Below are 21,643 nucleotides of genomic sequence, written 5' to 3'. Positions count from 1 at the left end.
ATTTGATTACTATTTATGATTCAAAAATTCCAACTCTACATTGCCAGCAGAAGGCCATATGCCTGTTTTCAGTGAAGAGATAGCTGCATGTTGGAGCCTCTTTAAATCTACACATATCCTTTTCTTTTAATTGCACACATATCTATTTTTAGCAGACTAGCAAATTCGTTTGATGGTAGTTGTTTCCTTGATCTTAAATATCCTCATTTCATTGTTTTCCTATTTTTTCTAGAAATCAACGAGTATACTTAAAAAAAATCCACAATTTTGTATGTAACATTTCCTATCTGTAGTTAATAGGCAGTCCCTTAACTATCATGATAACCAAAATTTTGATTTGCTACTCATACTAGGCAGTACTTGGCACATATCCGTCCATTTCAGCAAGTGTGCTAGCACCTCCGGTTAGTGTGTGTGTGTGTGTGTGGACTCCAGTTGATTTGGAATACCTCTGATTACCTGGAGTGATCTGAGTTGCTCATTCAGAAAGAGAAAGTCAACTGCATCAAGGTTTTAAAAGCAGTATTTATTGATTGAAAATAAATGTGTAGATAAGCTCTCAGTAGCATGGACTCCACATTATTTTTTAATGAGCTTGAAGTACATGAAGACTCCTTAAGTCTTCCGCCATTTATCTTGTGTGTGCTTTTAACCACCACCACATTCAAATGTGGGTGAATTTTCAACATTTTACTCAAAAAATTTTTTCTTTAAATTCTTCCTTCAGCAGCTCTTCATAATTTGACAAACTTTTGGAAAGAGACAGATAAAAACACACGACAGTGGTGTACATTGAACATTTATTACAACTAATTGGCGATGTGATAAGACGTGCTCACGTGGCCTGAATACTGGTCACAATCACAACAAAGCTTAATCCAGCCCAGCAGATACAAATGAAAGTGTAAACTGTGAAGACATATTTACATACATAGAAGTATGTATAAAAGTGACATTGAAACAACTGTATATCCTTAAAAAATATAGAGCCCACTAGTGCCATTTTACCTCATTCAACTCACACTTTCATATGAGAGGTGGTATCTGTTTTTATATTTATGACTTCCAATAACTAGGCAGTGCCATAGAAGGGAAGGAAGCTGCCCTAAAGTTTGCTGCACTTCTAAGTGGAGGGAAGCAATAGGGGAGTAAAATAAATTTGGCTGTAACAAGCACCCTGGAAGGAATATTCCTGCGTTAAACAATGACTTATGCAACACTTTGTGAAGGGAGTAAAACATTTTCCGTAACATACTGTTATTAAGAATCCCTGGTAAGTCAACATTTCCATTTTATTTTGGGGGCATCAAAAAGAATACAACTAAGTGACTAAATGATTATGACAACAAGAAACTTATCTCAGGAGTCAAATGTTCCTTGGCCTTAAAAATAACGTGCTTACTATTATGAAACAGCTGATCTCTGTTCCTCGTCCCAGGTCTGGAATGCCTAAGAAATAATTTTTAGTGTAAAACAGCATCATTCCATTAGTCTTTTGTGTATTCCCTTTGTTTTAAGGTGTTTAGTTTCTAATAAGGGTCTTTGGTATACATTTGTTTTTTTTCTAAAGTTTCAACATAGAGTGAAATTTTTATTCATTTGATATGTGACATGTCAATTCCCTTTATTCGCATATATAATAAAATGAACTAGTCTTTGGTTTCATAAAACCAGGTTTCATATAATTTAACTTTTTTGCCAAAGACAGTAATTAATAAATGTATATTGCCTGACTGTGTCATATTCATAGATACACATAATCAAGGTAATGATAATAATCTATTCAAGAGAAACAGACCTATAAACTTTAAAATAGCCAGAAAAAGTACCTTTCTTTTCCTGCATTCATTCTAATTCATATTTAAGTCCCTTGTTATCACTTGATTAACCAAAGTTCCCTTTAAAAAAAGATTGTGTAGGCCTGAATGAAGCAGCTTAGCAGAACAGTAATACTGACAAGACGTCATCTTACACCATTAGCTAACACGGACATGAAGGCAGTGACCATCTACAGTGTGTGAAATGCCACAAGAAGTCATCAACAGGGGAGGAGAGTTATGTCAGTCCAATTTCTTCAAGAACGCTACGTGGGGTTTCAGCTTCCTGTGGAGGGAAAATGTGAGACTCTGGTAAGCAGATCCGGGGAGGCTTGAGAATGTGAAATTGACACGGAAGGGCGTGCAAGTTTCAGAGAACGCTGAACGCAAGCAGTTCAGCAGTATGGGCACTTCTATGGAGAGCCAGTGCTTATTTAGCGACTTTTGCCCCAAACATCAGAGACCACAGGAGGATATTTTCAGCATGCATTAAATACCTACTGACTACCTACCAATTGTGCTGGGCTCCATTGCTGCAACACAAAAAGCAGTCAAGCCCACTGCAAACGCAGTGCAAACCCACAGCTACCCGACATTTCTACAGGAAAGGTAAGTTACCTTAGTGTTAAAATTCAAAACCTCCCCTAAATAAAGACCAGGGAACCCCCGCTGAGTTCTCCCCATTCTTCACATATTTTGTTTTCCCTGCTCTTTTTTCAAGTCATATGTATTTATTCTTCTCTGAGTTTTTACTCAGTGTTGGACTTAAATGTCCCCAGCAGCAAGGCTGCAGAAACTCACCTTCCCAGACCTCCCCAGAGCAACCAATGGTTTCAGTGGAAGTAACATACAGAAAGAGTGCTCTGGGATCTGGGACAAAAGTGCCTTTTGTTCTATGGAACAACCAATACTCATTTTTAAATGTCAAGACTAAACAAAGTAGGCATACTAGAAAAAAATTAAAAGTTTTTCCCAAGTGTCTAATTTTGCACGGCACAAAATAAAAAAGGATCAAGTAGGTCAAATTTCAGGTATTACTAACAACAAGTTTGTAATTAAAAGGCATACTAGATTTTAACAGAGGAAAACAATTTTTGTACCCAAATAACTTACTTTTGCATCCTAATTGTGGTACAGCACAAAACAAGGAAAAGAAAAATTAATTAAACCATAAATCCATACATTAGATTTAATTGTATGTAAAGCACTACATGAAATAATCTTAAGTTAATTATTTAAACTCTTTGGTCTGTTTCCTTATTCCTTATACTATGAAAACAAGGATCATAGTACTTACCTTCATATGTAGAGATTAAGGGAGATAAGGCTTAGTGCCTGATTCACAGAAAGTGCTCAAAAAATGTTAGCTGATACATTACTCAACTGAAATCTAAATGAAGGTATTTAGCCTTACTATAAACCAGCTCTCTATATAAAGTTCATATGATGACCTTTTAGTATGTTTGTGTATTAATGAAAAATGGGTAAAAGTCAGCTTTGGTGAAAAAAGGCTATTTTTTTATGAAGTATTCTTGCCCCCCTCCCCACCTCCAAATTGAACCTCAACCTAACCAGGCTACAGACCTAAATATACATGGAGGATAAGAAAACAAGTTAAACATCACCATTATAATCTGCCAGATACAGAATGGAGGAAATTCTACAGCATAGGGGACTCAGTTTAACAAAAATAGGCAAAGGCGGGTAAAAGCAGAGGAGTTGTTAAAGATTAAGAGAGACTTAAAGAGACCAGATAAAGTGTGAGCCTTGTTTGGAATCTGGCTCTTACAAACCGATTATAAAAATGCATTTTTCAGACAATTAGGAAAAAAAACCCAACCAGGAATAAGACAGGAATTACTATTAATTTTGGGGGGTGTGGTACTCATCTCTTAGGGATACATACTTAAGTAGTAAAGATGAAATGGTAGGATGTCTAGGGCTTGCTGTAAAATAGGCAAAAAAGGTGGGGTGGAAAAAAAAGGCAGGGTGGGGTGGTGATTTATGAAACTAGCATTGAGTTGATGGTTGTTGGAGCTGAGTGATGCGTACATGACAGTTCCTTATACTATTCTATTTGTATGTCTCAGAGTTTTCATGATATAGCTTTAAAAGAAAGTTTAATGGAAGTGATGCAACACTCCCAAGAATGATGTAAGCCAATCTCTTTCATTTATAATAATGTTTAGCCTTAACCATTAAATACACTGCAAGACTGACATCTGAATCACATACGTATTAAATAAAGGGGACAATTTAAAAAGAATCATTTCCATTTAATGTTAAATAATTTTTAAAACATCATATAACCTTTAATGTATTTATTAAAGGGTGCCTACATTGAATTCTATAGTTAACATTCTTAGCTTATCCATGTAAAAATGTCCCCCTATCCTATTCCCTGGAGCTGGTCAGACTTCCCCTATGTGTTCACTGCTTGCAATCTTATACAGCATTTCTTGAAGAGAACCACGTTACTTCTCAAATATGCATTATTTAAAGTATCTGTCCTTTCTGAAAGGCCTAACTTCAAAGAATCATTTACACATTTTCTTCCTTTGAGACTTATACAAAGAGTACGTTAGAGTTTTTTAATCAGTTGTATTTATAATATAAAATTAATTTTCACATGTTCACACTGAAATTGTAGCTCAAAATTACCTAGAAAAACTATTATCTGAATTAGTAATATCCATAGAAACAGAAAGTAGAAAGGTGGTTGGTTACCAAGGGCTGAGGGGAGGGGAAGTGGGGAATAGTTGTCTATAATGGGTAGAGTTTCAGTTTTGCAAGATAAAAAACTTCTGGAGATCTGTTGCACAACAATGTGAACATACTGAACACTGCTGAACTGTACACTTAAAAATGGTTAAACTAGTAAATTTTGTTATTTTTAAAAGACAATTAAAAAAAATTACCTGGAAAAATTAAAATATGAAATATATTATTTATCAAAAGGATGGAGAAGAAAAAAGTCATTCACATGAGACAAAGTACATGCAATACTTTTATTTTAGACATGCAAGGAAAGGTATTTCAGAATCTACTAGTTTAAAGCAAGCAGCTGTATACAAATAACAAAAGAAGCAACATCTTGTTACAGCTGGGCACACAGCATCCAAAGCAAACAGGCATGAGACAATGCATATTTATGCAGCATTAAAACCACATGAATGACATGTTGCAGGGCTGGGGGAGGGATAGAGGAAAAAAATGGAAACGAAAAGACCAATGTTTCCCAATGCTATCAATGTATATAATGCTAAATTTCTCATTTGACCGCCCACCCAGGTTGCTTCAAATGTCATGTGGTACAGTGAGAATGGTAAGAATGGAAACAACTGATCTGCATACCTGCCTTATACACATTTTCACAGGTCTTCTTTCAATGGTAAATCAGTTTGAGCATCTTTTGAATGTATTGTTTAATGATAGGTTACTTAACTCGGGCTTTAAACTCTCTAGACATAAACAATGAATTATTTGGTAATTTCCCCTTTATAATAATATATGTTGCATGTTTTATTAAAAATATACACAAAAATCATCAATATTAAAGGTTTTCATATTCAGAAATATAAAACCATATTTAACAAATCATTAAGTAAATGCAGACAATTATAAAACCATAACTAGTAAAATATTAGTATTTAAGCAATATTAGAATCTTAACTATATAAAATAAAGCAGGTATTAATACTTTGAAAGGATTACTTACTATTGAACAACAGATATTGCAGAAGAGACTTTTCTGATATAGCTTTCTAATAGTTCTTAAAGGGACTGTTTGATACCGTATAGCACAAATGTGATTCAATAAATGTGGCATTATAAATTTCTTAGAAACTGAATGTTTTACCTTAAATATTATATAAGAGTAGATTTTACTTTCTTGTATTATTTCCAAATACACTTTTATGTGATACATTAGAAAACGTTTGCTCATATAGACTATAATATAATCACCCTAAATATAGCTCCCCCCGCCCCCCACCAACATTTGAAGATGAAACCACACTATATTATGCATTGCTTATTCTGCCCTAGCATTTCAGCTATATTTTCTTTGGTAAACATTTTAACAATTGCTAGGTATTCCTCTTACACGATTAATCACAGATGGTTCATAAATGATGACACGTATGTGTTTAAGATGAAGCATTACTCAAAATGGTCATAGGTCATATTTTTTCAAGAATTAAACCAGCTGCAAGAAGGAAAAGCTATATCAAGATCACATATCGAATGAAAATAAAACAGAAAAGAGGATGAAAACAGGAAAATTATTACAATTATAAAGGTAATGGTTCTGAAATGTTCTATTATTATTATACAAGATAATCAGTCACCAAGCTGAGGGTATTTTCTTTCATGAGCATATCAGCTCTCTATTTCCTCTGTGAAATTCTGCATACACGATGATGAGTAGTCATTTAGTACACAGGGACATTAAAATATTCATGACGTGGCTACAAAAGAAATGCATATATTCTTACACACAGTATACAAACTGACATAGACACAATCAGATTTCTAGAATGTTTAGTGCACAGTAAAGAAATTTTAATTGAAACTTAGAATTTGTTTGTTTTTAGAATTTTGGTTCATGGATGAATATTTAACTTCTAAACAAAGCCCAGGAGTTCAGATTCATCTTTTATAATTTTACTGTATATAATGATAATCTATATGATAACCTATATGTCCTACAAAATCCGAAAGCACTGTATTTACTAAAAATACTCTGAAAAGATTTTTCAGTATAAGTCATCTAGTAAATACTGAGTTAACTCAAAATCCAGTTAGAATACTCCCTCCCACCAGTGTTCAAGTTCATCAGGATTTTACCACACGAAGCAAAGGAATTTAATCCCTTAATGAAAATCATTACATCCTAGAATGACCATGAACTTTTACAGATCCTAAAGGAAAATCTTTCCCAAGAAAAAAGGAGAAAAGTAGTCACCCATTCGGTAGCAATAGAGGTTTTCAATGGTTTGCTTAGCTTAAAAAAAAAATTCCCAAGACTATACCCTTGCGACTAAGGATATTACTTTTAAAATAATCCTCGAGAAAGATTTTAAAGGACTCTCCAAATAGATGTGTTAAATATCTATGCCTTCTCTCTATAAATGTACCTAAAAGGATGTTTCTCACATCAACAAGGTAACCTGAGGTGAGGTTTTAAACTGACCCTAGAGTGCACAGAAGAGATGAATGTCTAGGGACTCCAAAACCTCCCTGAAACTAGAGACAAAATTAGGTACAGATTTTCCTGAGAAGAGGGCCCATGGCCCATCAGACTCTCAAAGCGATTATACCCCTCCAAAAGGCTTGTGACTCAAAAAAGTTTAAAACTGCTTATTTGAGTGCTTTTAAGATATCCTCAATTTAATATTTATTCAACTTGGCACTTTGAAATATTAGGCTACAAACTCATGTAAACTGTTTCAATAAAATATGTAACAGATACCTTATACTTAAATAATAACCATTAAATACAAAAGTGTTCGAGGAAAAAAGCCAGTTAAATTTTAATCCTCAGATAATTCCTAAACAGTTTAAAGATATAATTGCTTTTTTTCTCCCACTCAGAATATTGTGGAATGAAGCAGCAAGCTAAAATAATACTAATAATAAATTGAACCCCTAAATGCTTCATTTTCATGAGGGAATTCGATTTCGGTATCAATGGTATTAATAATAGTATTTTGGTCAATGAACTCTGAACCTATTTCAATATTCTCTGTGTAAAAAATATAAATTATAAGCCCCAATGATAGATCATTATCAGAGCAAAATTTCCTATGAAAATATCAGTTAAATGAAATAATTGGGACTATCCCTTGGGATTTAATGTAATTAAACTTTTCAGGTAATGCTAAACTATAAACAACGAACTTGACAAAATTATAATTACAAACGGAATTTATATATCCTACTACATTTTGATACATGTAAGTACTCCAGCACATATTCTACTATGCTTTCTTACACCCAATGAAACTCTTGCTGTGATACATGTTCCGTTTTCTGGACAGAGAACAAGAAAAATTTGTCTATCAAATAACTTTTCACCTAAATAATACCAGTACTTTGAGCCTTTATATTACAGCTTTTCATCTTTTTGTTTTCTCTCTTAATTTTATTTATTTATTTTTTTGCAGTACGCGGGCCTCTCACTGCTGTGGCCTCTCCCGTTTTGGAGCACAGGCTCCGGACGCGCAGGCTCAGCGGCCATGGCTCACGGGCCCAGCCGCTCTGTGGCATGTGGGACTGGGACACGAACCCGTGTCCCCTGCATCGGCAGGCAGACTCTCGACCACTGCGCCACCAGGGAAGCCCTCTCTCTTAATTTTATATCACACCATGTAAAAACCAACAATTAAAAGAAAAGAAAAAGGTAGTTTCTCAAATAGGGCTGAGTACACAGCGGTTCCTCCCCAGAGGAGACTTAACTATGAAAGAGAACAATTCTATAGAAGCAATTCTCAACCCTGACTGCCCCCCCCCGACTGCCCCCCCTCCCCGTATGCGGGCCTCCCACTGTTGTGGCCTCTCCCATCGCAGAGCACAGGCTCCAAACGTGCAGGCTCAGAGGCCATGGCTCACGGGCCCAGCCGCTCCGCGGCATGTGGGATCTTCCCGGACCAGGGCACGAACCCGTGTCTCCTGCTTCAGCAAGCGGACTCTCAACCACTGCGCCACCAGGGAAGCCCCCCAGGCATTTCTGACAGACCTTTACTACCCTTTAGGAAAGAAAAGGGTTGATAAAGCCAAACTATTCTTTATAACAGTGATCCATATTACTGTACTTAAGAAATTATCATCCAGTCAATTGAGAAGAATACTCTTCAAAGGGCAAAAACCTCCTCACCGGAAAAACATTCTTCAAGAAGAAAACAAACTCTAAAACCCACAAAAATAAGTGTATTGGGCTTCCCTGGTAGCGCAGTGGTTAAGAATCTGCCTGCCAATGCAGGGGACACAGGTTCAAGCCCTGGTCCGGGAAGATTCCACATGCCGCAGAGCAACTAAGCCCGTGCGCCACAACTACTGAGCCTGAGCTCTAGAGCCCGTGAGCCACAACTACTGAGCCCGCGAGCCACAACTACTGAAGCCCACGCACCTAGAGCCCGTGCTCCGCAACGAGAGAAGCCACCGCAATGAGAAGCCCGCACACCGCAACAAAGAGAGTCCCCGCTCGTCGCATCTAGAGAAAGCCCGTGTGCAGCAAAGACCCAACACAGCCAAAAGTAAAAAATAAATTTTTTTTAAATTAAAAAAAATAAATGTATTCTTTTAACCACTTTTAAGTTGCTATAACACGTTTTAAGTACTTGCCCAGTTTAAACTGCTAGGGGCTGAGAAAGTTGTGCTATAAATAAATGCCTTAATGAGCATTTAAGGCTGATTTTTAGCTAAATGACAGATATGCCCATAATTAACCAAGTTATTTTTTCTCTTATATACGAGGAAAACATTATAGTGGATTAAATATAACTCCAGTATTCTGGGCCTTCTTACCACCAGTACATTTTATGAGTCATGTAATAATTATATTAATTAAGAATTGGGGAGGGTGAGAATGAAGTCTGTTACAATACACAGACTTTATAGTCCTGTGCAGAATTAGACCTACTGTCTTCTATTACCTAGCAAACTGAGTTTAATACACTGAAATGTCAGTGATTTAGATTGTGTGGGAATAAAGACCAGAATGAAAATAGTGAGAAAAAAAATTTAAACAAGTTGTATTACACAAACATAAACCACAAGTGCCCTTAGTACAGATTCTTTGGTGACCTATTTTTTTAAATAAAGATTAGATATTTACTATTTTCAGTCTGAAATGGGCCTTTAATCCTGGGCAAACCTATTCCAAACCCTCAACATTTTCCTCAAGTTATCTACCTCTTCTTTCTCCTCAGTCCCTGCAGCTCTCCTCTAGATGTAGTTTCTCAACTCATCCAACTCATGAGGAAAAAAAAAAAATTTACATCTTTAACCTGTTCATCTCCTCAAAACAGAGGAGGGAGAAGACTCACCTTACTCAAGACCAATGCTTTTGATTCCATTCCTATTCACCCTCCGCATATACTTTTCCCATTATTCCATTCCTGTTTTTCATCGCTCTCTCCATTAGCTCCTCTTCTCAGTATACATGCATGTTCAACTTTCCTCCATACTAAGAATAATCTTTTTCTTAATCCCCTACAAAAAGGACCAGATGTAGTGGGAAGTGTAGGACAACAAACACAGCAGAAAGGAATTAAGTTACACCTGTTCTCAAAACCACCTACGTTCCTAAGACAAACCTCATTACCTTAAAAATTCCCAGATATTCACTATACTAGGCCAATGACTCAAAAGTAAAATGATCTGATAAACTATAATGAAAACTGGTAAGCAAGTAATTATCTGAAGGCTTAAGTCTTATTGAAATGAGAAGTGCTTAAATAAACTAGTGGTATTGGATCCAAAACTGAAAACCTAGTGTCCTGATTTTTCTTTCTGGTACACTATGTAGTCAAAGAGAAATAATGTACATTTAATTAAAAATATATATAAGAAAGTGTAATTTGTAGTTACTGCTCTACTTCAGTTTTTCTTGAAGGGACTTCACTTATTCCTTGAACTGTATCCTTTGTCCTTCATGTTCTAGAATACAATGGTCCTTTTTATTGCCCCTCACTGAATACTGTGGCAAAGTCCTTATTCTCAACTCTGGAACTCTAATCCTTGAGCTAAAGACCAAAGGGCTGCAGAGTATCCAAATGCACTAAGATCTCTTTTTAGCAATGAATAAAAAGAGAAGAAATGAGAGCACTTTATAAGGTACCTTTTAGATGAAAGGGCTCACGGTGTCTTATTACAAAAGCACTTGTGAGGCACTAGGAAAATCGAGCGATTTTTTTACATTAAGTTAGCAATGTGGCAAGAGCAATATGGTTGTTCCAGATGGTTAGTGTTAAAATGGCCAAAAGAACATAAGTGCTTCACTTTACCTGCTGAAACTTCCTTTTTAGCAAATTCTACTCTAGTTTCAACTAAAGGAACAACACAATGTAGTCTTCCATTCACAGAGCAGCATTTTGTCTTTTTAAAAAATTTATAAATTAAAAAAAATTATACTTAAAGTACATGTTTTACACTTCTAGAAAACAGGAGGGAAGGACCTCAAATATCTTCAGAGGTAATACTGTTAATGTCCTACTCCTAGATCTTTTCTTACTTGATGCGTATCTTTCCATATCATTACATAGAAATTGATCTCATTTCTTTCAAAGCCAGGTTAACAGTTTCATGTATGGTTGTACTGTAATTTTCTTAACCTATTTCCCATTGATGGACATTTGGTTAGGTTCCAATGGCTCAATATTATACTGAGCATGTGTCTTGCTGCATTTGTATATTTCTGTTGGATAAAATTCCTTCCAGTATAACTAATGGGGCAAAGGTGTACACATTTAACTGTTAATAGATATCACTAAACTAATCCTTCAAAATGGAATACAAATTTATGTGTTCATAAGAAGCAAACAATTATTCTTTGCCAATCCAAGAAACCAAAAAAAAAAAGCTAACTGATATTTTAATTTACATTCCCTTAGTCAAAGGACCATGTGTTTTTTCTTTCATCTGTGGATTACTTATTCATATCTCCTGCTGTCTTATTCTGTTGTGCTGTTGGTCTACTTCTATTACATTTGTCTTAAAAATAATAATGAGGAAAACTTAACTACATTTCCTAAAACCCTGCTCTAAAACCCGTTAGTGATAAAATAGTAAAGAGAAATTACTTTCTCTGGCAGTTAATTGTACTTTTTTAATAAAGAAGCAGAATAATTAACCTAGCTAATATAACTTTAAACTATAAAGAAATAGTTTTAAGCACATTTTAGGGTAGTTGTATTGTATTTGCCCTGTTCTTCCATTAGGATCATAACTTGAAATGCCCTAAACTTAATCAGGATTTTCAAAATAGAAAAGATTTCTTGGAATCACTGAATTTCAAATATTCAAACTCTAAATATCTTTACTAAGTAAATTCTTTAACGCTAATAGGGTATAAAAGAAAAACAACAAAAATGTCTACAGGTACAACATAAGTCTATATATGTAAATTCTGGTCATTTAAACTATTTCTCTCTTAAGGAATTATCAAATCCCTAAGGTGGATAGGGAAATCAGCAGAAAATTCAAGTGTTCTAACTGCCTGCAGGGTATGCTCAATTCTGTTTTCAGGCAAAAACTCAATTACCTTAATAGATGTTAACAGATTTGGTTGTTGTTGAGGAAATTAAATTATATAGTGACATCCCATAAGTTTTACTACGGGCTATCTCTGGTTATCAAGTAAAAGTAATTTTGGTGGATCACAGAGGTGATTTTTATAGCCATTTACTTGAGCACATTTCTCCTTTCACAATTTTTAGGGTTTTTTTTCCCCTTCTACTTTTGATTCAGCCAGTCATTTATAATCTGGACTATACATTATATTGAAAAGATGTAGCAGTCCATAAATGTAAATGGAATCTATAAATGAAAATTTTATATATTACATGATGTTAAATTAAACCAGGGTTTCTGGACCTTGGCACTGTTGACACTTGAGGCTGGATAATTTCTTATTCTGAGAGGGCCGTTATGGGCACTGCTGGTTCTTTAACAGTGCGTCCTTGATCTTTACCTACTAGATGCCAGTAGCACCTCACGGCTAGCAGTGACAATCAAAAATGTGTTCAGACATTGCCCAATGTCCCCTGAGGAGGCACAACTTCCCCACCCCCAACCCTAGTTGAGAACCAGAATAAATTGTCTCTGGCTGGTGGGTAAAATTATGTTCTCGTGTGCTTGCCTGTATTTGTTAATTTTCCTATAATGGGAATTTTTATTAAAAAAAAAAAAAAGACAGCAGAGGAAACAATAAAAGAAAAAAGAATGTCTCAATAGGGGAAAAAAGAACTCAAACCCTGCAATTTTTCAGAAAGTACTTTTTAAAGAAAAAAATCACGTCAACTTACTTCAATAAATAAATAAATAAACACATAAAACCACCACCAGCAGCTAGGAATATGATCTTTGCAGGTCCCTGTGCAGGTCCCAATCCTAGGGCTCATGCAATCAACTTAGTGGATCAGGACCAGCATTGAAAAAAAGAATAGAATAGAAAACATGAGACTATAAAATAAGAAATATAAGTAAGTATATATTATTTAACCAAAAATTTTTTTGGTTTATGTAACTATTGTGATATAAAATTGCATTTATTACTGTGGCTTCTTGTCAAATACTTTTGAAAATCACATTTACAGTTACTGAATATTTTAAGTTATTCCAACTTTTCATTATTACAAACAGACCAGAGTAGCAACAGTGGACTCAAAATGAATTAAAATGAAACAGCAAGGGGGAAATCCTCAAAATTCTGAAAAGCAAACAAAGAAAAAGAGTTCAAAAAACAAACATACAGCAAAATGATTACAACCTAAAAACCAGTGACCAAGGGCATTGGCCAAACTGTTTCTTATTAAATGCAAAGTGAAAGGCAAGATTTGTTCCACCTTCTGTTTTCTCTGTATCTACCCTTCTGTATTTTCTATTTCAAGTATTAATGTAACTAAACCTCACTTATCCAGAATTTGTTCTAGCAGACCCCAATCAAGTTTACTCATAAAAAGATAAAATAGGGCTTCCCTGGTGGCGCAGTGGTTGAGAGTCTGCCTGCCGATGCAGGGGACACGGGTTCGTGCCCCGGTCCGGGAAGATCCCACAAGCCGCGGAGCGGCTGGGCCCGTGAGCCATGGCCGCTGAGCCTGTGAGTCTGGAGGCTGTGCTCCGCAACGGGAGAGGCTACAGCAGTGAGAGGCCCGCGTACCGCAAAAAAAAAAAAAAAAAAAAAAAAAATTTAAAATATGCTGGCGTAAAAGATTATATATATAGCCTTGTTAACTTTTACCCAATTGAAAAGAAGAAGGTTTAGGCTTAAAGGTTTTAATACAAACAGTGGTAATTACAAAGGAATTACAGGAGCTTGTCTTATTAAAGCCAATCCTAAGAGGATTTTTATCAAAATGCTTTTTGCTGTTATATTACTGTATATATTTTAAAGCATCTGTTTTAAAACAATGTTAAGATATTCTTTATTCTTGAGTTTGACTACCTTGCCCAAAGCCCAAATATTCTTAATTAGCAAGATTTTAATTAAAAAAAAACCCCAAACTTATTAAAAGGCATGTTATTAAATACTTCAATAAGTACTTACTTACTTAAAATACTTTAAAGTTACAAAAGATTCATTTTTAAAGAAATCACTTTTTCTCTTAAGATTCTTACCTTTCCATTTTTATGCAGTCCAAGAGATTTATTAATTACTACTTCCACAAAGATGTATAGTACTAAGATGTATCATGCAGGCCCAGCACTAAAACAAATCAATTTTAGCAGCACTAATTCTCCATAGAGCACCACTTTCTAGATGAGGCAAATTAACAACTGTAAATCCAATAAATCTATTCATAAAGTGGACCACCTTGAAGTAGAAGCAAATTCATGAGTGTAATGCTTGCTTTTGGTACCTCACTTATTTTTCATTTCTCAGATTACTTTAGTGAGAAACAATACCAACAGCAAACAAAGCTCAAAAGGAAATCCCCCACGAATTTGAAAATGATGCTGTTAGTATAAAAAAAAAGGTTGACACATCTCAAAGCGCTGATCAACACCATCATGCATCTACCGCTGAGGGTTAAAGCCCAACACCCAGTATTTAACTATTTGATCTTCACAGATCAAGCAAGGACTTGAAATCATCTCACGTGCAACAGTTTTTGGCATAACACCCCATTTTATCCATGCCACGAAAATGGTAAATTTAGTAGTTACCAATAAATAAGGTGGGGGTCAAAGGGACTAAAGCCTTAGACTGCTCTTTATCATAAGATATCCTCAGACAAACCTCCCCATTCTTCATTCTGGCTCTATAAAATTAAGGAGCAGAGAAAAACTGGTAAGTGCCTGACTTCACAAAGAAAATGCACTCTATATTTCCTTTGTCATTATATGTAATGTTTATAAAATAAATCCAACTGTACTGCTACCCCATGCCCTCCCTCCAAAAAAATCTAGCTTAAAATAGGTATTTAATTGGTGCTGGGGAAAATGTTCCAAGTATTGCAAATAAAAAATGTCAATTTAGTAATCTCAGCATGTTGCACTTTAATAATTTAAGAATCAAGTTAAGTACGAGTGGCATGTTAAGAAAATATGTTTTAAATTCCAACGGTCAAATGTTAAAAATTGGATAACAGACCAATTATTCTGGGCTTTACCCCCAAATCTAATTATGTATTCATACAACAGAATACCAAAAGGAATTAACATAGTTTGGTCTAGAAATATCAAAATTGTAACCCTTCCTTACCAAGTAATTAAGTAAAACAAGACATCTTTATTATTTAATCATAATATCTGATATTTTAGTAATTATTATTCAGATACACATTTATGTTATGTTCTCATTACTGACTATAAAATGCTAATAGAAAATCTACTTTATGCACTGACTTTCTAACCCTGTTTGCCTATAAAATGAAGGACTATCTAAACAAACTATATGACATTTACACAAATTGAGTAAAAAGGACATTTTAAAGAAATTTTTCTAAAGAAAATAAACATTCTTAAGGATAGAAATGTGTATTTCACAGATTAAAAAAGGATTAAAACCAAAATTATTTTGTGCTTTGCATATATCTTTAAGCCAACAGATATTTTCAATATAAATTCAAAGTCATCTTTGGTGTTTAGAAAAAATCAATTCAAGTAAAAGACCTGACACTAAATAGAAAAAGAAAAAAAAATCACAATATATGAAAAACTAGATTAAGATCAATTAATTAGGACTTCTACAAATTTAAGACTGCATTTAGATAAGTGTCTTTACAGCTATATTTACAATTTTGGAAGCAAAATCATTTCATGACATAGACTAAGTGAATATTATACCCTAAATTATAAGACCAAAAAAGCTACTATAGATCTAGGCATTTTGATAAATCCAACAAGAAATGATTTGAAAAATACTATTTATATCTATATATCCAATTAATAAATTCCAACTATTGATAACTTGGACAATGAAAATTTCCAGTCTAAAAAGTAAAGGATAGCATCAGTCTTAGGAAACCTACTTTGTTCAACATAGAGAAACCTCCAGGAGAATTATGGATTTCTTTACTATATTACTGAGACATACAGAAGTTGGTGTCTAAAACAGAATGTTTAAAACATACCAAGAAAATACACAAATGGGGGTTGGGGCGGACAGAGCACAGTGGTTAAGATTTCATACAGCTCTGGAGTCTAGCAGATCTGGGTTTACAATCCTGGTTTTGCCAACTGCTACCTAGGACCAGTCATTGGAACTTCACCGAGCCTCTAGAGCCTCTGTTTCTTCTTTGGTTAAAAAGGCTCTCGTGGGGGCTTCCCTGGTGGCGCAGTGGTTGAGAGTCTGCCTGCCGATGCAGGGGACACGGGTTCGTGTTCCAGTCCCACATGCCGCGGAGCGGCTGGGCCCGTGAGCCATGGCCGCTGAGCCTGCGCGTCCGGAGCCTGTGCTCCGCAACGGGAGAGGCCACAACAGTGAGAGGCCCGCGTACCACAAAAAAACAAAAACAAAAGGCTCTTGTGACCTTCTCAGGAAATCCTGATGATTAGCATAGGATGCCTCACATCTAACTGCTCAATAAGCATTAGCTATCATCATAGTTCTTTTTTGCTATCATTGTGCCCAGACAAATCTTTTTCAGCAGTTTGTAGAATGCTTTTTCTCATCTTATTCTATCACCTATTTTATGAACATAATATTCAAATACTCTCCCAGAGATGTAAACTTGTATCATGTATCAACATATAAATGACTCTATTGTAGGAAACAAACATCTTATCATCCTGGATTTCTTATGACAGTATTGGTGAATAACCTGAATAAACAAGTTAACCTGAACAGAATAACCTGAATGAAGCTTAACTGCCCCATACAGACTCTAGCTTGGTTTCATAAAGGCCTTAACCTCACTCTAAATTCAGAATGGACCAGCCACGTTCTGCCTCCTCAAGACCTGAATGGCTAAATTAAGAAAGATGGTTCACCTGGACCATTGAATAGAAAATGTCTTAATATAGTATCAATTTGGTTTATGTACAAAACAATGTAGTCACAGATGAGAAATAGGGCCAAAGCTCTCTTCTAAAGACAAGGAACCGTAATTAACAGTAGTCAGGTTTTTTTTTTTTAAACTAGGGTGAGATGGGGTAAGGAGAATTTTACATGGAACTAAGGACATCCTATGCTTCTCTCTCCATTCCTACTTTTCCCAATTAGAGATATAAAAATACTACTTCAAAAAAAGAGACAGTACTTCTTATTAAAATACTTTTATAGGGGAGATACACACACATGTACACATTTACAAACAAACGTGTACCTGTAATAACTTCTGGATCCTCTAGTATATTACTCAATACATGCTATAAAGTAAACTTAGCATATTTGTCATATTGTAAAGTGTATAGCGATTTCCCAGTAGGGTTTAAAAAACAATCCAGACACAAGAGACGTCAATTCCCTAAACATTACTCTCCAGAAAAAAATATTAAAATTAAAAGCTGAACTTCAACAACTTTAGAAATGTTTCAAGGCATACGTAATTAATCAGGAAATGACAAAGAACTTGGACCAGGATCTGATAGAACCGAATATAGTTCCATAATAATGAAATATAAAAGTGATCAAGGGAAGGAACAAATATGAAAAACTCCCAGACTGCACTGGCAATCCAGGGGTTAAGACCCTGCGCTTTCAATGCAGGGGACATGGGTTTGATCCCTGGTAAGGGAACTAAGATCCCACATGCTGCAAGGCACGGCCAAAAAAAAAAAAGAAAGAAAAATTCCCAATTTCTGACCCTGGTCTTGACCTAATTTTTAGAAAAGTCTGGTTAGTGAACAGCAAAATAAGGAGGTGCTAACTTTAAAGCAATTTTACAACAGTAGAATATGAACTTGTAGTCGGCACATCTGACATTTAAAAAGAAAATCTTCGAATGACATGTATACAATCAATTAATAAACAACTGTGGCAAACCATACACACATGGAAAAAGGGCTGTGCTCATTTCACTACTGAACAGCAGATGCCATTAGGGCTGTCAACAAAATACTTCACTTGTGCAGGCACCTTAACCCCTGTTTTGGTAACTCAAGATAATTAAATGTACAAAGCATTGTCTCATATTTAACTTATGAATGTTCCAGATGATGTCATCCCAACTTCAAACAATCCCCACAACTGACCTAGTCAGTGACTGATGCAGAGGGATTACCGAGAGCTCCCCACTCTCCTGACTGAGGCCAACAGTTAAGAAGTTATAATGGGGGCTTCCCTGGTGGCGCAGTGGTTGAGAGTCCGCCTGCCGATGCAGGGGACACGGGTTCGTGCCCCGGTCTGGGAAGATCCCACATGCCGCGGAGCGGCTGGGCCCGTGAGCCATGGCCGCTGAGCCTGCGCGTCCGGAGCCTGTGCTCCGCAACGGGTGAGGCCACAACAGTGAGAGGCCCGCGTACCGCAAAAAAAAAAAAAAAAGAAGTTATAATGAAGAAAAAGATTTACTCTGATTTAAAGCTTCCTTTAATAATAAAAAAGACAATTACCATAATGAAAAAACTAATTTTTTTATATTGACTAGCTCCTTCTCCTCATGCTATAAACTTTCTATTTGAATAAAACCACAATTATGACTAAAGCATAATTCAACTAGGTACCTGAATTAATGTATCATTAAGTTTTTAAGAAAAGGTAGCCTTATCTACGAAATTTTTAACTTCAGAAATTGAAGGTACAGAAGTATCAAATATACAATTAACCCAAGACAACTGTGGAAGTTAGAAAGGGAAAGGGGTTTTATCAATGGTTCTTGTGATATCAAGGCAAGACAAGAATGTAGCTGTTTAACAGAACATGGTTTGTTATTTAAGAAAATCATAGAGAAGTAGAAATACTTTTTAGTTAGTTTTGCTAACACAAAACTAGAGGATTCTACAAAAAGTATAATTATAACACTATCATTTGCTTGGCTACATTTGCACTTAATGGACATGAGGTGAAAATATGAACCAACTTGGAATGAAAATGCCATAATCTCACAGTCAACTCCTCATTGTACACACTAGTGAGAAAAGGGGTTATCTTAAGTAATTCAGAACAATGGACAGAGTTCTCAAATTACTGTTACTTTTCCCATCTTAAAGTAGTCCATCCTCTAAATGTTTGGACTCTGGTGTTTTGGGGTCCCAAAATGGGCCATCTCCAGATCATCTCCAAAGTAAACAATCCATCCACAGATAACTGAGTCGATGTGGCTGACACATATTCCAATCAATAAACTGCACATGGACACTACATGCCAAGCATGCTTCAGAGTAATTTCTGAAACTGTAAGAATGAGGGAAGATGACTGAGACTTCCCTAGCAAGAGCAAAACATGCTAGTGTCCAGTCAAGAGAACTCTGAGTAGCTTACCTCCTGTAGTAGATCAGCCTGCTCAATTGCTTTAAGGACATTTTTCTTGGATGTTTCCTGAACTTCTCCTCCCAAAAGAAACTCATCCAAAATAAAATAAGCCTTCTCAAAATTAAAGATGATATCAAGTTCACACACCTGAAAAGCAAAAATAAATAAATAAATAAAACCGAAGAAAGTAAAAGATACTTACCTACTTACTTACTATCAGGTAGTCAGTAAAATCTGACCAGAGGGAATCAATCTTAATGCCTACAAGCTAAGGAAGACCAGACTCTGCAAGCTCCTAACATGGGCAACTTAATAATTTTCTACTCATAAAGACTGATCTTTTGAAATACATATTTCTGGGTAATATGATTGTAACTGCTAACCAAATCTAAATTCTATACTAAGCACTTCCAGTATATTAATCTTTGCAGTTGGACCCCTTTCTATTTCACTATTTTAAACCTTGTTCTCAGCAGCATAATTAAATGAGTAGGTCTGTGGGGTCAAGCAATTCTGGCAGTTAACTCACTAGGCACACTGACAAGAAACAGCCATTCCTTCCCTCTCCCACAGTTACTATCAAATAGTCAGAATCCCCAAGATAATTAAATAATAAACTTGTTACAGAAAAGGTTAAAAAAAAAGCACTATGGCATTCAATTTCCTAAAACAAAATACTACTCACACTGCCAAAATACTTGTCAAGTAATTCCACATAACGATGAATTATTTCCAGGGTAATTAGTTCATTGTCCTGATCCTCAATAGCACAGCAAAAATACAGACTGGCATATCTGTAACAAAAAACAGATGTAGAAAAAAATTTACCCTATAATCATGTTTTCTAAAATACATTTTCATATCCTATTGTAAAATATGTCATGCTTATACAGTTTATTTCCTCTTTACAACAGTAGATTATTTTTCTCCTAGACTATAAAAGTAATAAATGTACAAAAAGAAATTTTGAAAAGTACAGGCAAGCAAAAAAAAAAAAGAAAGAGTTACTTATTTTGCTCTTCTTCCATTCAGGCTCCTTTCTAGAATATTCTAAAACACAATTGACCCAGGTTGTTCTCAAGTTTACTTAAAACAAAGTGCACTGTTGACTATTTCAAACCACAAGTAAACAGGGAAGAAAATAAACTCTCCAACTGAAGGACTTATTGAAGATGCCGTCAACGTTAAGTCAATGTTCTGGAACATTTTACTGAAGTGTAATATACACACAGAGCAGAACACAAGTCATAAATGTACAGCCTGATGAGTTTCGAAGTGAACATACTTGTGTACCAGCACCTGCACCAAGAAACAGAATTATTACTGAACCCCTGAAGCCCCTCTAATCTCTCCTGGTCACAGCCTCCCACCCCCAAAGGTAACTACTATCTTGACTTCTAACAGCACAGAATTATTTTTAAAGGAGTTTTATAGGATTATGGAATAAACCTCAAGAAAAAAACAACAGTTCCAAGTAATCATAGAAGTCAGAAAAAGAGAACAGGGGAAACTGAGACATGTCCTCAAAATTTCCAAGTTCTACCCTGTTAAATTAAAGCTCGGGTTATTTACCCTTGAAGAAAGTATAATAAGGTTGGAAAAGTCATATTCTCCAAACTAGGATTCTAGCACATGGGACTAGGTTATACTTGATCCAAGGAAGCCAAAAGTTATTAACACAACCTTGAGGCATACATAAGGAAGGATGACCTAACCAAGTCCTTTGAGGAGGGTTAAAAGAGTATTTTCAAATGGTTTAAATGTATTTAAGGCTTTTGAAAAGAAACAAAATGAAAACCTAAGACATTCTAAACAAGTCTCAGTTGCCATTGTAATTTTCACAGAGGAGCATTTAAGTGATTTTTAGAAAACACAATGGGAAATTACTGCTCATAGCATTAATGTAAAATAACATACAAACACATACACACACAATCTCAGTTTTGAAATTCAAGGAATTCCTGCTCTTCAGTATGAGAATAACTTCAGTATGAGTATTTTCATAACACTATTAATTTCAATATTATTAAAAACATTTCCTCTTATTTGATTTTTCCAACAGTAAGCAGCAGCATCCTTGATTACGGAAGGAAAAAAAAGAGGCCCAAGAGTACAAGGGCCTGCCAAGTGGTTGTACTGTGACAAGAAATCTGATCTTCATACCTTAACTCCAGGCCTTTTCCACTCTACCACACTGACTCCCTTGTCATACACATACACTTTTTGCCACGTCCATTCTACCTGATTTCTA

The 21,643-nt window shown here is 35.5% G+C and overlaps 1 protein-coding gene across 3 annotated transcripts in view; it reads right to left on the bottom strand.

The window, feature by feature from the left end:
* Positions 1 to 507: 507 nt before the first annotated feature.
* Positions 508 to 21,643, bottom strand: part of AP1S2 (adaptor related protein complex 1 subunit sigma 2) — a 28,910-nt gene continuing 7,774 nt past the window's right edge. Inside the window, exons 3-6 of one of the 3 annotated variants that reach the window (XR_010940103.1) lie at positions 20,078 to 20,186; positions 19,402 to 19,539; positions 14,706 to 14,800; positions 508 to 2,103 (exon numbers count right to left, since the gene is read on the bottom strand). Coding sequence is in view for 2 of the 3 variants with exons in the window: in XM_067724346.1 (XP_067580447.1) it covers positions 2,056 to 2,103; positions 19,402 to 19,539; positions 20,078 to 20,186 (295 nt within the window). In the remaining variant the exon portion in view is untranslated. The other 2 variants (XM_067724346.1, XM_067724347.1) reach the window with 2 other exon arrangements.

The sequence above is a fragment of the Pseudorca crassidens genome, chromosome X, assembly GCF_039906515.1.
Source record: "Pseudorca crassidens isolate mPseCra1 chromosome X, mPseCra1.hap1, whole genome shotgun sequence".
Classification (NCBI taxonomy): domain Eukaryota; kingdom Metazoa; phylum Chordata; class Mammalia; order Artiodactyla; family Delphinidae; genus Pseudorca; species Pseudorca crassidens.
This window is presented reverse-complemented; position numbering and strand designations above follow the sequence as displayed.